The 19247-nt window shown below is 45.2% G+C and overlaps 1 protein-coding gene across 1 annotated transcript in view; it reads left to right on the forward strand.

The window, feature by feature from the left end:
• The window catches only part of ALK (ALK receptor tyrosine kinase), a 676956-nt gene that overhangs the window by 358826 nt on the left and 298883 nt on the right, over positions 1-19247 (forward strand). The window contains exon 4 of the mRNA XM_036903608.2: positions 11241-11442. Within this exon, the coding sequence (XP_036759503.2) occupies positions 11241-11442 (202 nt within the window). The remainder of the gene's footprint in view (positions 1-11240; positions 11443-19247) is intronic.

Raw genomic sequence — 19247 nt, forward strand, 5'->3', positions numbered from 1 at the left:
TTTACTTAATGCTGGTCATGACCCATTAAATTGATTTCATGGCCCACTAATGGCTTAAAAACCACAATTTGAAAAATACTGATCTTAGGAGTCCAAACTTCCAGCATTTTAAAAATTATTTTTTGTGTGTGTTGCAGATAATACCCCTTCTATAGCCACCAGTCAGTACAAAAGGGAAAAGTATTCTCCCCAGTATAAATAAGAACAAAACTATTTTAGGTAAGATATGTGGAAACAAGTGAATTACCCACTTTTTTGTTAAGTATCATTTCTTTATCCATTCAGCAACTGTTTATTGAGGAGACACTGTTCCTGTCATTGTGTTAGGCACTAGACAGATAGCCTAAGACAGACAAGATCCCTGCTGACAGAGCATCACTACAAAAGAAACCCTCCCTAGAATAGCTTAGCCAAATAAAAATCTTGGGCATTTTGTTTTATTTTTCCCATAAGAAGACCACAAACAGGCAATGGTGTAAATGTCCAACAACACCATTGATGACACATCTCTCATTAACTTTCTATTCCATGTGCTTTTGCTTGTCACTTCATGATCACAAAGCAGCTGCCATACTTCCTGGCATTAGGCTTGTGTTCCAGGCAAGAAAAAGAAGAAAGAAACAGAGAGGGGAAGTTTTCCCAAAATTCTCCAGGACATACAGTTACCAGATAAAATACAGAATGTCTAGTGAAATGTGAGTTTCAGACAAACAACAAGTAATGCGTGTATTTTAAGTATGCCCTATGTAATATTTGAAACACATTTGTACTGAAAAAATTATTCATCATTTATAATGAAATTCACATTTAATTGGCTGTCCTTTATTTTTATTTACTAACCCAAGTAACCTTATGAGCACAATTCTGCTTACATTTCATTGGACAGGACTGTGTAACATGGCCCACTGCAATCAATAAGGAAGTCTGGTTAAATCAAGTCCTTTTTTTAACTTCAGTCTCAAAAAAAGAGTTGGTCAGGGAGTTGCATGGGCCAACTTCCAGTACCTGCTGTAGGTCAGTTCCCCCCTGGCCTTTCTTGTAGATCATAGTAAGGAATTTGGATTTTAATCTATGATCAGTGGAAAGTCATTGAAGAGTTTAAAACAAGGGAGTGACTGAATTATATATAAAAAGATGGTTCTGGCTGCTCTGTGCAGAATGTGTGGGGGAAAGGTAAATGAGAAGTGGAAAGGCCAATTCGAAGGAGCCCTTTCTAGTTCCTTTGGAGGCTCAGCTGAGCCATCTTGCCATGTCCAGCCTGCCTCAGACAGGGCCCCTCACCTTAATGCACATGAGCTTCCTCTTCTGAAAAACAAGTTGCTGGGCAGACACTCTCTTGGTGCTCCATGCAGCCTTCTCAGAGTGGCATGCAGGTGACATGGTGACCTTCTGTGGCTCTTCGCTGAATAGCTTAGTTATCACATTTGCCCATGTTTTGTGCTCCTTGTTCAACAATCTGAGAGCCACAGTACATGGAACATTAGAACTTATTATTATGAGACTGAGATCCTATCAGACCCTTATAAGGAAATGGGTGAAAAAATGCTTTTTAAATTTTTTAATTAAAAAAAAAATCAATGAAAGGTACATAAAAAATAATAAAATCTGATACCTCTTAGCAAAATTTTTAAATTAACATGGAAGATTTTTATACCCTGACATCTGGGACTTAAAGCAAAAATTGAACAATCTGATTCCAGATCTAAATACGTACATAGAAAAAGGGAAAACTTGATTTCGAACTTCTTCTCCTTCCAAAGTGGATTTTGTTCCACTGAAGACACTTTGTCCCCAAACTGCTTCCCTTCCCTACCCCACCTATAGCAGATAATTTTATCTCCCCTTCCTCCTGCTTCTCATTGAATTAAATCAAATGTTTAGTTTTCATTTGGCTTCTCCTTTCTCCCTCTCGTCAGATCAAGTGCTTTTCTATTTTCCCCGAGGATTACCAAAATGAGCTCTTAGGGGAAAAAAAAGGTTTCTCAGCACTTTAGCTTCTGTTTCCTCTATTTATTTGCTCTGCCTTCTATTATCTTTTCTTGCTGACACCCCAGGACACACATGCAGTATGTACAGATTGTTGGCTTTTTCCCTCTTTCCTAAGTGAAGCCTATTGGTTAAAAACAATAAAAAACCTGTGTGTCTCCTCCAAAAGGTTTATTCTTTCTAACAGGGTCAGAGATCTAAAAGGGGATCTAAATAAACACACACACATACACACAGATGTGTATACACACACACACACACACACACATATACATATATTTATCATACAACACACACAGCATGAATATATTTTACCATTTCTAGGAAACTTTTGCCACAGTTGACTTGAATCTGAGAGGTAATGTACAGAACTCCACCAAACATGCAAATGTACTACTACTTTAGGCTACAGCTGAACTCATAACGGTGAGATTAATAATGCTGTCAAGAAAAATCAACTCCCTCTACCTCCTTTCCCTGTCTTAATGAACACACTTGGTTTTTCTAGTCACTTGATTTCAAAAACCAATACCATTTCTCTGCAAAGTGCTTCCCAATGAAGATGCAGAAAAGCAAATAAGTCCTGGCAGTGGAGGGTAGCAGAGGTAATTCCAAATGTTTGACATACCAGCAGAGTGAGAAAGTAGAAAATGCACAGGGCTGTCCCTGGAGGGGCTGGGTCCTGACATAGCTTGGCTGCCCACTATGGGACCCAGGAATATCCCTTTCCTGGACTGATTGTCCTCATCTGCAAGGTGAAAAGTTTGGACCAAATGACTCACAAGACTTTAGGCCTTTGGAATTCTGGATTCCTTAGTTATCCCACTATTAGGCAAAGCATGCCAGTGAAGACAGTCCACCTAATTCTTCCCCTAAATTTCAAAGTTCTGCACTAAAACCTAATACCTGAGTTGAGGCTCCGTAGGGTAGCAGAATTAGAATTTGAAAAATAAACAGTAAGGGAACTCTTTCAGTGGTGCTAATTTGCTTTGGCTACTTCATAAGACCACTTGAACGGAAGAGACCTCAAGTACTGCCCATTTACTGGGGACCGCTGTCAGCCCCCTCGAGTGAGTTCCAAAGGAAGATCTATCTGTCTATCTCGGTCCCACCTGCCTCGGCCTTAGTCAGGACCTCAGGGGGCAGTCAGGTGGGTAGGCTTGAAGCTATCTACTTAACCTGGTCCTCAGAGCTATGAGACTGCAGAGAAAGGAGACTGATGTCTGGGGCAACTGGGGACCAACACATAGGACATTTGAGAAAAATACCATTATAGATATCTATCCTGGACAGACAGATACTAGGTGTTCCCCTGGACAGGAAATCTGAAAATTTTTCTTCTAATCCCAGATCCACCACTAGTTTGTGGTGTGAACTTGGGTAAGTCCTTACTTTCTTTGCTCCTTGATTTTTTTCCCCAGTACAGCAAGAGATGAAGCTATGTGATCACCATGGTTCTTTCTAGCTTGGACACTGTGAAAGTCAAATATGGAATGTAGTGTTTTTAAGTTTCCTCAGGTAGAGGGACCAACACACTAACTCCAAGGAGCATTTCCAAAAACATGATCCTGCTCAGGAGCTTAGTTCTTGATAAGAAGACAGTTTGAAAGCCAGATAAACAGAAGATTTAAGATTTAAGAGATGATACAGAGAGAGATACAGATATGTAGATATTCGCCTTCTACTCTACCTTCTTTTTTTCATGATATTTTTCCCTTTTTTAATTCCTGCAAATGGTCTCCCGAGCAGAAATAGATTAGAGAAGGGTTTCCAAAGCATATTCCATGGTACAAATAACCAGAGTTCTGTGCCTAAAGAATCTGGGAAATTTTCATTTTATTTGCCACTCTTGAAGTGTCACAACTCTTATTGGCATTTGAAGGTTCTAAGAAGTCCTGCAGCTTAAGAGCCTGTTTACTTTTTCTTAACCCGGTAATCCTCAAATTTACTTGATCTCAGAGCTCTCTTATAACACCTATTAACACCTGAGGGGCTGATGTTCTGTGGAACATACTTTGAGGAATGGGGATGGCACAGCATTATTCCCCGATGCTGAATCTAGTGGCATGCATCTGTATGAGGCCCGTATGCATCACATTGCACTTTGTCCTTATTCCAGTTAAACTTCCTCTCTTCCTTAGGTCCCACCTAATATGAATGGCATCATGATCAATTATAATGACTTAATCGTTTAATTGCAATATGTCCATTTGGTCAGTGGTTCCAGGGTTATGTGTGATTTACTGAATTGGAAATCTGTCCATCCATGCATTTATTGATTCATGTTTTCAGTCAAAGAACACTATTAAGAGGCTTCTGGTTCAGGATGGCAGATGGAGAACACACTTGTTTCCTTCTCTTCTGCAACCCCACTAAAGTGATAATAAAAGATGCAACAGAGGAATAAATTCTGCATAGCAAACAGAACAGGAGGGGGCACCTTGAGCACACAGAGCAGATGCGAGAAACAAAGCAGCCATGGCTGAGAAGATGTAGAAGGGGGCTTAGGGCAGGGGGGGAGCCCATCTGCTGGGAAGCACCCCAACTGGGTACTGATAAAGGATCCTCTGGAAGGAAGGATAAGAGCAGGAAGAAGAATGAGATTTCTCTGTGGTGCTGTTAACCCATATGGTCTCCACCCACTTTGCAACCCAATTTTTCCAGATAAAATTTCCCACAGGGGAGAGAAAATGGGAGCACATCTCTAAAAATTCATGTGAACTGAAAGAATTAGGGCTACTAGTGGGAACATTCATGCCCAGAGCAGCATGTCCATCATGCTGGCACTGGGGAGCGGGCACCTGCAAACGGCCTGCCCCAGACACTTGCCACCAGGCCAGTCCTGACATAGGAAACAAGCACCATCTATGGACATAGAGGTTCCTGTGAGTGTGCCTGGGCTCTCCCTTTTAAATATAAGGGACTCATCCTGGATCACCCCACATATGAAGCACCTAGTAGTGTGAATATGACATAAAAAAAATCAACCCCAAAGGAAACAAAGGTAATTTAGGTAAGAGGTTAACTTGAAAGATAAATCTCTTTAGAAAGATTCAAGACTAAGAAGAATGGGGAATGAACATATTAGAGAAATAATAAAACAAATTTATCAGAGATAAAGGAGACATGTGTTTTCTGATTGAAAGAGCCCACCAAATGCTAGGAGGAATTTTTATTAAGATCCATACTAGATATATTGTATTGAAACTGCAGCACCTCAGGGTTAAAGAAAGATTCTGAAAGCTTCCAAAGACAAAAAAACAGATTAATTACAAAGAAATTAGCAATAAAACCAACCTCAGACTTCTCCTCTGTCACAGATGCTAAACAACACAGAAGCTAGACCTTCACATTTTTGAAGCAATATTTCTAATCCAGAAACTATAGCCAGAAAAGCCATCAATCCAGTGTGAAGACAAAATTAAAATATTTTAGGCACTCAAAGATTCACAAAGAAGTTTCCCCCAGAGGACATTTCCTGAGGATGATGAGACCCAGTGAAAGAAATTCCAGAATAATAGCTGAACTGGAGGCCCAGAAAAGCAATTGGTACACATTAAAAGAGGAAGTCAACATCTTCAAGAAGGGGGAGATTTTTCAAGGAATGTATAGAAGTGTTAGTTATATGGCCAAAAAGGCAGATAGAAAATAAAAGAGAAAAAAGGAAGAAAGAAGGCAGATATAAAATAGGTAAAAGAGAAAAGCAATTAGAAATTTCTGGGGAAACAAACTGCAGAAGAAAATCCTGATTCAAATGTAAGGCAAATTAAAACGTGCCACAATTTTGATAAGTGACAATGTAAGAAAGAGAGGGAAAGACTGGGAATATCCATTTGATCCTGATGCTGTAAACATTCTGGAGTGCGATATATTATTGGACCTGTAGAAAAGGATTATAACTATAATCTTGTTCACTGCAGTAAAAAAATATATAGTCATCAGTATAAAAGCTCTGTTTATTGATTTTCAAAGTTTGGCATCAACTGTAAACAAAACACAGGGCCTTAATCATTCTTACACAACCTTGACAATGTAAAGGACTAGCAGGGCTGACACGGGAGGTAGACATGGAGGAGGTAAGTGCGGAGAAGGCAGGAAGACCGATAGCCTCAAGTCTAGCCAGGAGAGTCAGGCAGTTCCGCTAAGGCTGATGAACAGGCAATACATTTGCCACATAAAGTCCAAAAGGTGACTAATAAAAATAAAAAGGGATTTAAAAAATCAAGAATTAGTAGGGGAACCAGGTCATTTTTCTTACTATATCAACAACATAAGGAGTCTACAGTTGTTGAACCAACAAATTACTTTATGACCACGATAATATTTAGAATCATGAAGGCAGCCACCAAAAGACATTAGAGACCCTCAAAAGTGTTTCTGTGACTTGGTGAGAGGAGCATGATTTGGGGATAGCTTTTTTAAAAATATTATTATGGGCTATTCTGAAGTATTTGACCCCTTGCCATGTGTGTGTGTGTGTGTGTGTGTGTGTGTGTGTGTGTGTGTGTGTGTATATGTTACGTTTATTTTTAAAGTCATTGAATACCTGTCATGTGGCAAGCATGGTGTTAAATATCAGACATTTAGAGGTGGTGCAAGCCTTCTAGCAGAAGCATCTACAGAAACACATGATGCTGGGGCAGGAGCCCTTCCCAGGGCTGTATGTATATAAACTAGAAAAGAAGAAGCAGGTAGGGAATCACAGTACAAAGCGTATTTGGCCAACGGACTGAAACTGTTGGTATAGAACCCTCAGAGAGGCAAATTAGGAGAAATCTTTAGGACTTAGGGGCTTGGAGACTTGACATGGTTCTTTTCGTCTGACAGTATTCTAGGCAGGCAGATAGAATTACTGACAGAGCGGAGCTGTTAAGGTCCTTAGAGAGACTCTCTCCAGCCCTTTCATTTTACAAACAAAGGAAGCTTGGTAGTGACAGAGCCAGGGCTCGAATTTAGTCCTTCGGATTCCAAATTTAGTGGCAGATGAAAGGAGCCCTAAACTAAGACACCCCCCCGAAGCAGGAAATCAACATTTATCACATATCTACTAAGGGCCAGGCACTGTCCCAGCCACTTTATGCATACTACTTAATTAAATCTCCACAATAGCCTTATGAGGTAGGCTATGCACATAGTAAATCTGATCAAACTAAGGTTTAAAGAGTTTAAAATTACTTGTTTCAAGCCTAGAACTGGATAGAGACAGAGCTAGGATATAAAAGAGACTCTTCTGACCTCAAGGTCCATGCCCCTTGGTTTCTGGCCCATAATTTTAGCCTTGCTGGCTGACAGGAGAGCAGCACATCCCTATATTGGTGTCTCGAGATAAAAATAATAACCATTTCATATTTAATCATTGAACATATCAACACGATCCAATAATAAGGAAAACATGATCCTGGCACCATATAAAGCAGGGCTCTTTGATCTGCTTCTCCACTGCCCCGTGGCCCACACTGGGGGAAGGTCTGTGAGCTACCAGGCCGTCCTTCTTAATTAGAAGGGACCCCAGGAGCCTTCACACAGCCCTAAGCTATTCTGAGCAAAATAAACAGGAAACGGAAAAGAGGGAGAAGAGAGATAAATTCTCCCTGACTTTAAAAGATTTATACTGACAATATCCCAAGGAGCTTATGAAATGTATTTTTTCCTTTATTTATTTTTTATTTTTTTGGTAAAGGAAAGCTGCTGACGAAGAGATAGCTCTCAACTGTAGAGTTTCATTGAGAGTGAAAATACTTTAAGCTCAGTCTCTTATTGACAGTCCCGTTGCACAGAATAGAATTCATATAAACATCATCTCCCATATTAGAAATGGGAAAATAATCCATCATCCAGTCAGCTTTGAAAGAGGCCCATTATTAAGGTACTGAATTACAAGGGTAGAATTTACGTGTGTTTCCATACCCAGGAAGGAGGCACGGTGCTGCAGGAAGGCACCCTGAGCCCAGCACCTGCAGCTTGATTTTCTCCTGCGGGGCCTGGATTTCCCAGGGATGTGTGCTTGTGTGTGTGTGTATTACACACACATGCATGTAAATCTTTCTGAGAAGAAGGGGAGCACTGCCTTTATTTTGCCCACATTCTTTCCTTTGGTAGCTAAAAAAACTGGTTTAAATCCAACTTAAGAACATCAGAATACCGTCTCAGACCAGGGCACAGTTGTTGCTCCCTTATGGGTGACATATGTGACATTCTCATAACCCCAGACCACACCCCTGAGGTGTCTGGAGCAAGACTCTGCCCCCAAGAAATGCTTCCATGACTCTCACCTGCTCCAGACACACACTTGATCTAGTATTGGAGACTCTAGTCAATCCCAGAGTGCACCCCCAATGTGGCACCTTTGCTTGCAACAGTAACATACTAAACGCATCACATTCCCATTGAGTCGCATCCTTGCCTAGTGCAGACTGGTGGTGTCTGATAGGTTGGGTTGCTATTGATTCCGCTTCCCCTAACCATACCAGATTAATCTTCCTGAAACACCATTCTGATGATGTCACTCTCCTGCTCAAAAAGCTTTTCCGGCTTCCTGTTACCCACAAAATTAAGTGGAGCATCTTCAGCCAGGAATTAAATGTTCTCTATGGTTTCATCCTGCCCCCACCACCCCAGCCTCATTTCCCAGCCTCTCTTCATGAACCCCACTCTGCAGCCAAATGCCACTACACACTCTCTACCTTTAAGCATTTTCCCGTTTTCTCCTCAACTCCTGCCCAGCCGGTTCAGCCAATATCTTTGTTTTTCTCTCCCTTTAAGACCTAGCTCAAAGGTCATCTTCTTTATGAATCTCCCCAACTGAACCTAATGTCTCCTTCCTGAAGCCTCCCAAAGTGCTGTACCTGTACGTGTCTTATGATTTTATAACCTCTACTTTTGATTATAGTTGTTTCATAACTCATCACCCCTACTGGACCTGGAGTTCCTTGAAGGCCAGAACTGGTTTATGCCTGTGTCCCCAGGGCAGAGCCTATGCTTGGATGGTGGCTCAAAGTAGACATCCAAGAAATGAAATCTGAGGGCAGCAAGGAGTAAGGAAGCCAGCGAACAAATGGATTTGGTCCATTACCCAAGTGCCTGTATCTTTCTCCCTTCCCATTCCCCTGAGTTTCTGAACTACAGAACTTGGCCACAAGGCACCTGATCATATTTTGAGATAAAGGATACAATGGGATAATGAGAAAGATACTAGGGAAAGAGCAGTGATGAGGAGTCCACAGAACTGGTGGAGTCTGGTGTGGACTTCCAGATTAAGGGTTCAGACAAGTCGTTTCCCCATTCTGACCTCCAGTCTGCTTCTCTAGAAAAGTGAGGGCATTATATGAGATGATCTCTAAGTCCTTTCCAATTCTGTCTTTGATTCTAAACCCTTTCTTTTACTTCTGTGCCCATGACAAGAATGTCTTCCCCATTGTTAAACAGGGTAATAATATAGATTATTTACTGAGGGTGGTAGAGCACTTTTCAAAGCCCCAATGCCACGCTGAAACTTCCCAACAATTATAGAGGATTCAGCTTCCGTATGGACCCCATGACCCTGATCCAGCTGAGAAACACCGTTGTGCTGACCTCATCCTAATTTTAATCAGAAGCCACATTTATCTACCTCCAGAACATTACAAATCTCCAATTCCTGATGCAATATCTTCTCCTTGGAAAACACTTGCCTTCTGGAAGGAATTTCTTCTTTCATCTGCATCATTCTCTATTGCAGGCTGCTAGTGTATTTCCCTACTTGGTAAATTGGGTTATCTGCCCAAGGAGACTTAATTCGAAATGCTGGGGGTGGTTTGAGAAGTCTGAGCACTCATTAGCTAGGTCCCACTGGAGGAGTCAGGGATCTTTTTTGGAATAGGCTTCCACTGCAAAAGAAGCAGCATCTAATGGTCCAAAACGTCAGTGCAGAAGTGTGGCAAGTAAAATTAATGCATCCAAAGGAACGCCTGGAACAATATAATGATGCTGTGCTTTTATGCTGACAGTAATCCCCATGAATATAGGTTTCTTGTAGGGCACTTGGTCTGAGCTACTGGAATTAGGGTTGGCTTGCCCCAGAGGAAAACTACCACCAGCATGGCACCAGGGGGACTTGTAAGGCTTTCTTTGTGGAGATCAGTTGCAAATTCACTTGATTCTTAGACTCAAGAGCTAAAAGCACCCTTAAGAGATTATTGAGTTCAGCCAACCCTTCTCACCCCATTTTATAAATGAGGAAACTGAAACCTGAGAAAGTTCATCCTTTGCCCAGGATCACTCAGCTGGTAAATGAAGGAGCAGGAGTCATGAGCTGAACTACCACATAATAAGTGACCCAACTGCTGCCTCTCCAAGCCTCCTGCCTCTCAAGGAAAATCTTGAACTGGTCATAACGGATATGAGAGCCTAGAGCCATCCCGGGCATTCCTGGGAAGATCTGAATTGTCCAACAGATATAAATTGAGTCCAAAGTAGGTTTGAATGTGATGTGGAGAACTCAGATTAGCTCTGATTTAAACTGTGACCTGTAGGGTGGCCTGGGATGCCCTGGAGTGCCCTGGTTTGTGGGGTGTGGAGATACCCTATATGGATGTTACCAAGGTGGCACTGATGTTCTGGCTCTACTCTTGGCACAGTTACTGAGGGAGTCACTCTGTTCAGGCTGTCCCCCTAGACCAGGAAGTAAACCTATAAGAATGTCTTAGCACTTGGGTTTCTGATTCTGGCCGCTCTCTGGGGACTAGGTGCTACCCCTAGGAGAATATTCTTCTCCTATTTCCTGTGAGACATTGTCAGTTATGCCTACTGACTGGCAAAGAATCTGTGAGTTATCACCTATAACTTAAGGCAGTCAAAGTCAAATAACTGATCATTTTTTAGGGTGCTTCCTCTCTACCTAAAACTAAGTAGAGTGCTCTCCATGCTAACCTCACAGAATCCTCACAACCACCCTTTGAAGTAGATGTTTTCATTCCCATTTTACAGATGAAGAATCTGAGACTCAATAAGATAGTGCTGGTAATGGGGGAGATAAGGTGAGGAAGTGGATCTGCCTGATTATAAAGCCCAAGTCCCTGGTCACCGTCCTCTTGCCTCAGGCTTTACTCTCCACAGGAAGTCTAAGAGCGGGGAGGAGGGCTGGGTGTGCCCCAAGGTGAGAAAGGCCTCCAGCACCACAGGCTTGGATGCTGTTGGTCTCCAAATCCTGCACAGAGATGATGCAGGTTCTCCTGTCTGAACACACCTACAGAGTCACTTTCCCTGTTTCTTGGCAGGCTCCTTCCTCCTGCTCAACACCTCAGCAAACTCCAAGCACACCATCCTGAGCCCGTGGATGAGGAGCGGCAGTGAGCACTGCAGGCTGGCCGTCTCGGTGCACAGGCACCTGCAGCCCTCTGGGAGGTACGTCGCCCAGCTGCTGCCCCACAACGAGGCTGGACGAGAGATCCTCCTGGTACCCACTCCAGGGAAGCATGGGTAAGTCCCTCACCATAGTCAAAATCAGCACAGAAAAGGCAATTTTGCTTTTGGCTACAAATTTCCAGGGTGACATCTACTTAAAACTCACAACCATCCTTTAATGGGTAGGGTACAGATTGAGCCATTACTGCTAACATTCCCTGGGTAGTGTCTTGGGCACTGATCTGTGGGGCCTTCTGGCTGCCTGGGCTGGTAGGCCTTCCAGAGGCCAGGGGCCATCTGGCAGAGTGGGCATTTAATGAGTGGGTGTTAAAGATACTCATTTCCCAAAATCCAGACGGAGCCAAGAAGAAAACAGCCAAGGGGAGTGTGAAAAAGGCCAAAATGAATGTAATCTAATATGCTGGCAACTGCAGAATTTTGGTGCAAAAGGAGAGAAAAAAACTATTGTGGCCACCTGAGCAGGCCCTACAGGAGTGGGGGACCCCAGAGCAGGATCCGTCAGGGATGCCACATGGTATCAGTTCAGTAGAGATTAGAACAAGTGTTGTTCCAGAATCCTCTAAGGCTTACACAGCAGTGAAGTCACACCCAATAGCCATGTCAGTGAACTCTTCTCCACTTCCAGGAGATATTCACCTGGTCACTCAGTGACCCATAAGTCCTCTAGTGGTGGTGCTGGAAAGCAGACTTGAACCAGGGCATCTTTGTGCCTGCCTTTTTTGTTGTTGTTGTTCCATAAGTATAAATACCGTCCTAAGAAGCCAGTTTTGAGGGACCACAGAGCTGATTGCTTTGTACTCAACAAGGGTTAGAAATCCTTCTTTGTCATATGGTTGCAAGAGAAAGACCTCCAATCTGTAGCTAAGCCTAGACTTAGCCTCCATCTAAAAAAATTCCTTTCAGGGGGTCCCATCAGAAGATGATAGAAGCCATCCTCCACCTCCATAGTGTGCTGGCTCGGGCTGGGAGATCTGTCTACTGCTTTTCCAATAAAGCATATGGCCTCCTTGGTAATCTCTTGAAAGTCTCCACACTACTCCCCTGCTACTACTGACCCACGTATATTTAGCTGTGCTTCAAAGAACTACAAGCTGCTATAATCCCAGCAGGAATGAAATCTTGGCTTCCAGAAGGATGCTTTCCCCCCAACCAAACCTCATATCCATCGTCTTGCCTCTGATATGCCTCATTGGGCTGTTTAGGAGGGGCCCAGCCACCAAGTGCCTCTTGCTCTGTTCACAAGAAATCAGGAATATTGGGTGTCTGACTGCCCACCCCTGTAGATGAGCTGTCCTCTGGGTCCAAGCCTCCCTCCAGCATGACCTCCCTTTCTTGTGTAGAGGCCAGGTGGGAAGGCCTCCCGTCTTGGGTGAGGCTGGAGGTGGCTTTGGCTGCAGTGCCATCATATAGGCATTTGTCCAGCCTCGTGAGCTGTTCTGACTTCTGCACTCAACACCTGACCTGGCAGAGATCAGAGAGTGCTGCTGGAGGCTGCTGGGACTTCCAGCAGTCAAGCTATTGAGGCACTCACTGCGGGTGGGGCTCATTGCTGTCACAGGGGGAAGTGGAGTTCAGTGTGTCCCTGAAATGCAGTCTGAGAACATGCATGCATGTGAGAGGAAGAATGCTGGAGAGACTTCAGCACTTCCTGAGTAGCAGGGCCTGGGCGGCTGTATAGAACAGTCAGGAACAAAGAGGGACTCTGTGGCATCTTGCTACTCTGATGGACAGTGACTGCAATGGGGTATGGGAGGGGAACTTGATAATAAGGGTGAATGTAATGACCACATTGTTTTTCTTGTGAAACCTTCATAAGAGTGTATATCAATGATACCTTAATAAAAAAAAGTGAACGAAAAAAAAAAAGAACAGTCAGGAAGACAACAACTCAATACAGCTAGCCACAGGGCTTGCAAAGAGTTTGTCCCTCTTTATCTTCCTATGAGTTCCCATGAGAAACTAGGCAGAGAGGGGAATTGGGAAGTGACATGGCCCAAATGGACTCCAGATCTCCCCTTCCCTAGTCTTGCTCTTTCCAGGAAACCCATATCCTCTCTGCAGAACTCGGAGGGAAAGAGGAAATGGGAGGTGAAGGAACTTTGCAAAAAGAGATGATCTAGAGTCTTTGGTGCTTTAAGACAGGTGAGCCCAGGGGCAGATGATGACAGTCTTCCCTCCACAGGAGATGAGAAACAAGGGGACTCAGGCCACATGGCTTACGCAGACTGTGAACTCCCCCTGAGGCAGCCATGGCTACTAGCCTCAGGCCCACCCCCTGGCCAATGCATTTCCTTTCCAAGGCGACTGTTCCATAGCCAGAGTTGGTCTCCCCACTGGAGAGTGGGAGCTGAGGCAGGGGAGGAGAGCAGGAGTCCTGGGGCAAGCCCACTGACTTGGTGGTTTTGCCTACGGCTGCCCCGACATCCATGGGGCCTTGGCCTCGGGCCACCTCCCTGCATCTCTGTGCAGAGATGTTCTCCCCAAGCCCTGGCAGAGCACCTTGGAGTTTAGTGATGAGCAGGAGTGATTCCAAATAACAACTAAAGAGGCCCAAGCCAGCTGCTGCACTCCACCAAGATCAGTGTGGTGTGGGTGGACGGTGGCAGCTGCAGGGGCAATCCACAGACTGCCCTGCTGCATGAGCTGCTCTCCTCCCTGGACACCTTGGCGAGCTGGGGGACACAGGCACTTGTCCAGCATTTGAAAGAGCTGGGCATTTGTGTAGAGTTGGATTGGGGTTGCCCAGCCTCAGCACTCTTAAAATCTGGGGCCCGATAATTCTTTTTGTGGGTACTGTCCTGTGCATGGTCCCCAGCTTCCCAGGCCTCTACCTACCTAGGTGCCAGCAACACCTCCCCTGGTTGTGACAAAAAAGTCTCCAGACATTGCCATATGTCCACTGGGGGACAAAAATCACCCCTGTTGAGGACCATTGAAATAAATAGTACATTTTAGAGCTGGCAGAAAGCCTGGGATTTACCTGGTTCAACTTTGTCAGTTCACAAGTGTGGGAACTGAGGCCCAGGAAGGGGAGGGGCCTTGGTCACATGGTGGGTGTCAGTGTAGGTAGGCAAGTGTCTTGAGTCCCACACTCATGTATATGTGCCAACCACTGTACTAGGTACTGGGTTATAAAGATATATAGGCTCAGCCCCTCCTGTTGAGTAATAACTAATGCAAACACTTACTAAGCATTTCCTAGATATGCTAGCCAGTCACTCCTGTGCACTTTACATGAATTTTATTAGTTAATACTCAACAATACAATGAAGCAGTCCCTTCATTATTATTTTCCATTTTGCACAAGAGGAAATTCAGTGAGGTCAACGAAATAACCTGCCCAAGGTCACCAACTAGACAGTGTGGAGTGGGTCTGAACCTAACCAGCCTGACTTCAGATTTATTTTTTATCCCCTGTTGGAAGAGCTCAATAAAGCCACAGTTGTGCAACATAAAAATGGTTATGCTGTGAATCAAAGCCCTAATGCAAGTCCTAGTTCACAATTCAGTTGCTGGTTCCATGAACTGTTCTTTATTGGGTGCTTTCAATTTGTTAGGACCATAGAGGTACCAGAGGTACAATAGGCCAGCCTTTGATGGTCCATGAAAGCATTGCCTTTCATGAGCTGTGATTTCAGGAAACCCCATCCCATCCCAAGTCTCAGTTTCCCCATCTGTAATGAGGGGCAGTTGAGGCTGGCCCTGCTCTGTGGTGCTGTGGGGTCAGTGCAATAAGGGAAGTGAAGGGTTTTGCACACTCTGATCAGGATGCAAATGAAAGAGGCCATTATTTAACACCCCAATTTGCTCTGCTCAGAATCTGGGATCACAAAGGATTGAGACACATCTGCTCTGATTATGGCGGCAGTGCCAGTCTCACGAATCCTTTGCTTCTGAGCTCCTCCACAGTTTGCCTCTCTGGAGGCTCGTGCCCCTTAATGTCATAGATGACCTCACCAACACAGTGCTCACTGTAGCAAAGGGGACTCAATGAAATCCTTGTACTGACGACAATGGTGATTACAAATGGGGCTGACTTCCTCTCAGAACAGAACATGGTGATTTGGGGACCACTATTTGGAAAACAACATTCAGCATTTGTAGTAACAAGGAAGGAAGTTGTCATAGCAAAGTAGGCTTGGGAGAGCCTGACTCATAAGAGTGGGCTGAGGAATGACAAATCTGGGGCCACCAAGTCCCCCAGAAACCGCCAAGTCGTGAGCACACAGTGTAGCTCTGGGGAGCAGCAGCCTGCTGGGAGACACCGGAGGCAGCAGAAAGCAGTCAGGAATCCCAGCAGCTGCCCCCTTCCAAGTCCCTGGAAAGCAGCAGCATGCATGAGGTCTGATGAATCACCGAGCATGAGTGCCCACATCTGCCAAGGCGGCCTGGGTTTGGCCCGAGTCTCCCAAGGACAGATGACAATGAGTGCCCAGTCGGCTCATCTGCAGGGACAGAATGGCCACAGAAGCAAGGAAGCACAGAAACGGGCTGTCAAACAGCCCAGCCCTGTGGGCTGCAGAATCCAGCAGGCAAAGGACATTGTCACTACGAATGAGAGACCACAAAGTTCCCGTGAATTGAATGAATCTGATAATACCTATTTAATATGGTGAACTGGAAAAATGGCTCACACTTATTAAGTGCCCAATTGTGGTAGGTTCTTAATAAATGTTAGAACCTTTGCAGTTCATACATTCACTTAATGACCATGGATCAAGCTTCCCCTACATAATAGGTGCTAGAAACACACAGCCAAAGACGGCACAGGCACAGCTTTCAGGGAGCATCCAGGCCCGTAAGGAAGACATGAGTGTAATAGCAACAGCACATGCTTGTGCAGATGTTTATAAATTGGGGCCCAGAGATACTGGGAGGCGAGCTAAGATCACCAGCTGGCCAAGCCAGCACAGGCAGCCTCGCTCCTGCTTCTGCCTCCTGTGCTGGCTTCCTTTCTGCTGAAAGCTATTTTAGAAAGAGCAATCTAGCAGCGACGGGCAGTGTGAAATTGGACTCAGGAATACAACCTCAAGGATTGGTGGTGTCTCAGGCTATGGGAGCAACTGTCCAGGGCTCCTCCCTGGATATCCTTCACAAGGCTCCTTTCCTCTCCCAGCATGTGGCCTTCTCCTGCAGCCTGTGTATCTGGGGACTGTATTATGTGTGACCGGAACTGCACAGTGTATGGAGAGAAGAATTGGGCCCTGAGAGGATGGAAGTCGCCAGTCATTTGAATTACTAATACAGGAAAAGATGTTTTAAATCTAAAGGATTTGGTGATACTCGGGCTTGAGCCAACATAAGCTGTCAGGGCCATTTAACAGTGCAAAAAGGATGGCAGAGAATAAGATTCTTCTCAGCATAAAGCTTCACCTTTCTGCAGGACCTTAACCCCTACACAGAGGAGAATTGAGTTCCATCTCACCCATTGATTTCCTGGTGGGGAAGCCAAGGGCTAGAGGCACGATGTGACGTGATGAAGGTCAAATGTCATGCTCCTGGCAAGGCCAGTACTCGTGCCCCTGTCAGCACTCCGGAGCCCAGCCCTCCTGAGCTCCCATCTGTCTGTCACCCGGCTGAACAGCTGCATCAAGAAATCCTCACATTCACTGCTCTTCCATTAAAATCTGCAGCCACCCTCCCAAAGTGAAAAAAAATCTATGTCCATACTGGGTAACCATACAGCTTCCACATTTATTTAAAACAGTCAGTTCTGACCAAAGATCCGAGCTTTGAAACTAGTAACAATCCTAATAGGAGGCCTGCCAAAGGCATTTGACCCAAAGTGAGCCTGACGTGTGGGTGTCTGAAGGCGCTGTGTCAGGCCTGGTTCCACCACCCATTTGCATCTCTTCCCAGCCTCAGCTTCTTACCTTCTAAAGTGGAGATTCTGGCTGCACTCTTCTTCCTTCCTCCATCCTACACACCAGTGACTCCACTTCAGGTTTCCACTCAAGACTGGAGAACAGGAAATCATTTTCCCCACCCCAGACTCCTGCTCTTTGCCCCCCGCCCCCACCCCCAGTCTGGCCACCAGAGACCTTCCGCCATTCGTGTAAATGGACCGATGGCCTCAGGAGGCGGAGGGGAGCTAGGAGCAGGTTAGAGCAATGTGGAAAGATGCCACAAGGGGCTTGCTTCTGGAAAGATGCCTGGGTGCCTTTGCTGACCTGGGCTGGGGTTAACTTCAGCCAGCCCAGGGCCATGTGGCAAGTCTGGCTCGCGTGGGGAAATCAGAGGCCTGTGGAATTCAGCCTCCCCCCCCCAGCCAAAGTTCTCCTCGAATCCTGCCTGCCTGATAAACAGGATTGGAAAGAGAAAAGGTGATCATTTATTGAAATTGATGCCCCGAGTGGCAGTGTCACAATGATTTAATTTCAGGCCCAGTGTTTTCTCACTTTCAAAGTCATTCATAGTGTCGGCTTCTCTCTTTTTCCCCTTGGTCTGAATAACATGCTGATAAATACACAGTAAGGGCTTTAATGTCTAGGTGATTTACACTAAAAAGAGAGAGCCATTCAAAAGCTTTAAATATAAATGTAAAAGCCTTAAAACTCACACCCAGGCTTGTCAGGGGCATGGTCCCTGGGCACCTGGGCACTGAGACAGTTGCACAGTGTGAGTTCTCTGAGCAGAATGCGGGCTCGGGACTTGGGTCCTGGGTGTGCTTGGAGGTAGCGCCTACACGCAGCACGAGCTTAGGCAAGTCCCTGAATCTCCATGAGCCTCAGCTTCCCATCTGTAAAATGGTAATAATTGACCCACGTCACAGAGCTGTTGTGAGGATGAAATGAGCGCGCAGAGCAATGCGCTCCTCCCACCGCACCCCCATGGCCGCTGCTGCTTTCAGGGGTCCCGGGCCCTCCAGACTGCTCGGGGTTGTGGGGATCTGTGTGAGGACAGCCAGGGACAGCGATTTCACCCCCCTCCCCCTCAGAGGGACCACCTGTGCTCCCTAAGCTGGACCCCAAAGCACCAGTCCCACTGGCTGGGTCTGGATTTACCACATTTTCTACTCCTGTGAGTAGTAATATTGAAGCAACTACTAAAATGCTAGTCTCCTCTGGAGCACCTGGACTTTAAGGTCTCTGGACCTGGAAGGTCTTGAGCTTTCAGGTACTAATCAGAACCACACATTTAATAAAATTCATACTTAGGATAAGTCCTATCCTAAGTGCTTCTGATGTTACTAGTTTTGGGAAGGGCCATGAGCTTAAGTATTTTTAGAAAACAGCACAGGGATTCTGGTGTGCATCAGAAATTAAGAATCACAGCTAACACCTCAGCTTGAGTGGGCTGATCACATCAACTGGTAGCTTTCTGTCACCATTTGCTAAACAGTAAGGAGAGAAGTCAAACAGAAAGCTAGGAGAGGTGAGATGGACTTGTGTGCAGGGTGCAGTCATGATTCTTCTCCTCATGGGTGGACATGCTTGTGACAAGGCTCTCCAACCCTGGCCTGGTCCTGCCTGTGCGCCCCTCCCCACTGCATCCCCCAGGAAGCTGGGGGTACCCACAGCCAGGTATGGGGCTGGTCTCCACCAGTGGGTCTGCTCAGGGCATGCATGTTATTCTCTTTCCAAACGGACTGTGGCTTTTAGGGCCACCAGGGACTGAGAAGAATATAGAGTGTACTAGAGAGAGCCAGACCTTTCAGAGTCAGAGGGAGTGTCCATCCATCCATCCGCCACCCACCAACCACCATCCATCTTTGCTCTTCAGAATGTCATGTGTTAACTCTTATCTAGGTATCAGGTTAACAACAGAGCCCTGCCACTCCTTTTTGTTCTCAGGAGGTAGATACTATGCTGTTAATATTCATGGTGACTATCTCTATAGTGTGTATTCAGGTTACCAGG

Source organism: Manis pentadactyla, chromosome 2 (assembly GCF_030020395.1).
Source record: "Manis pentadactyla isolate mManPen7 chromosome 2, mManPen7.hap1, whole genome shotgun sequence".
In the NCBI taxonomy this organism is placed as follows: Eukaryota; Metazoa; Chordata; class Mammalia; order Pholidota; family Manidae; genus Manis; species Manis pentadactyla.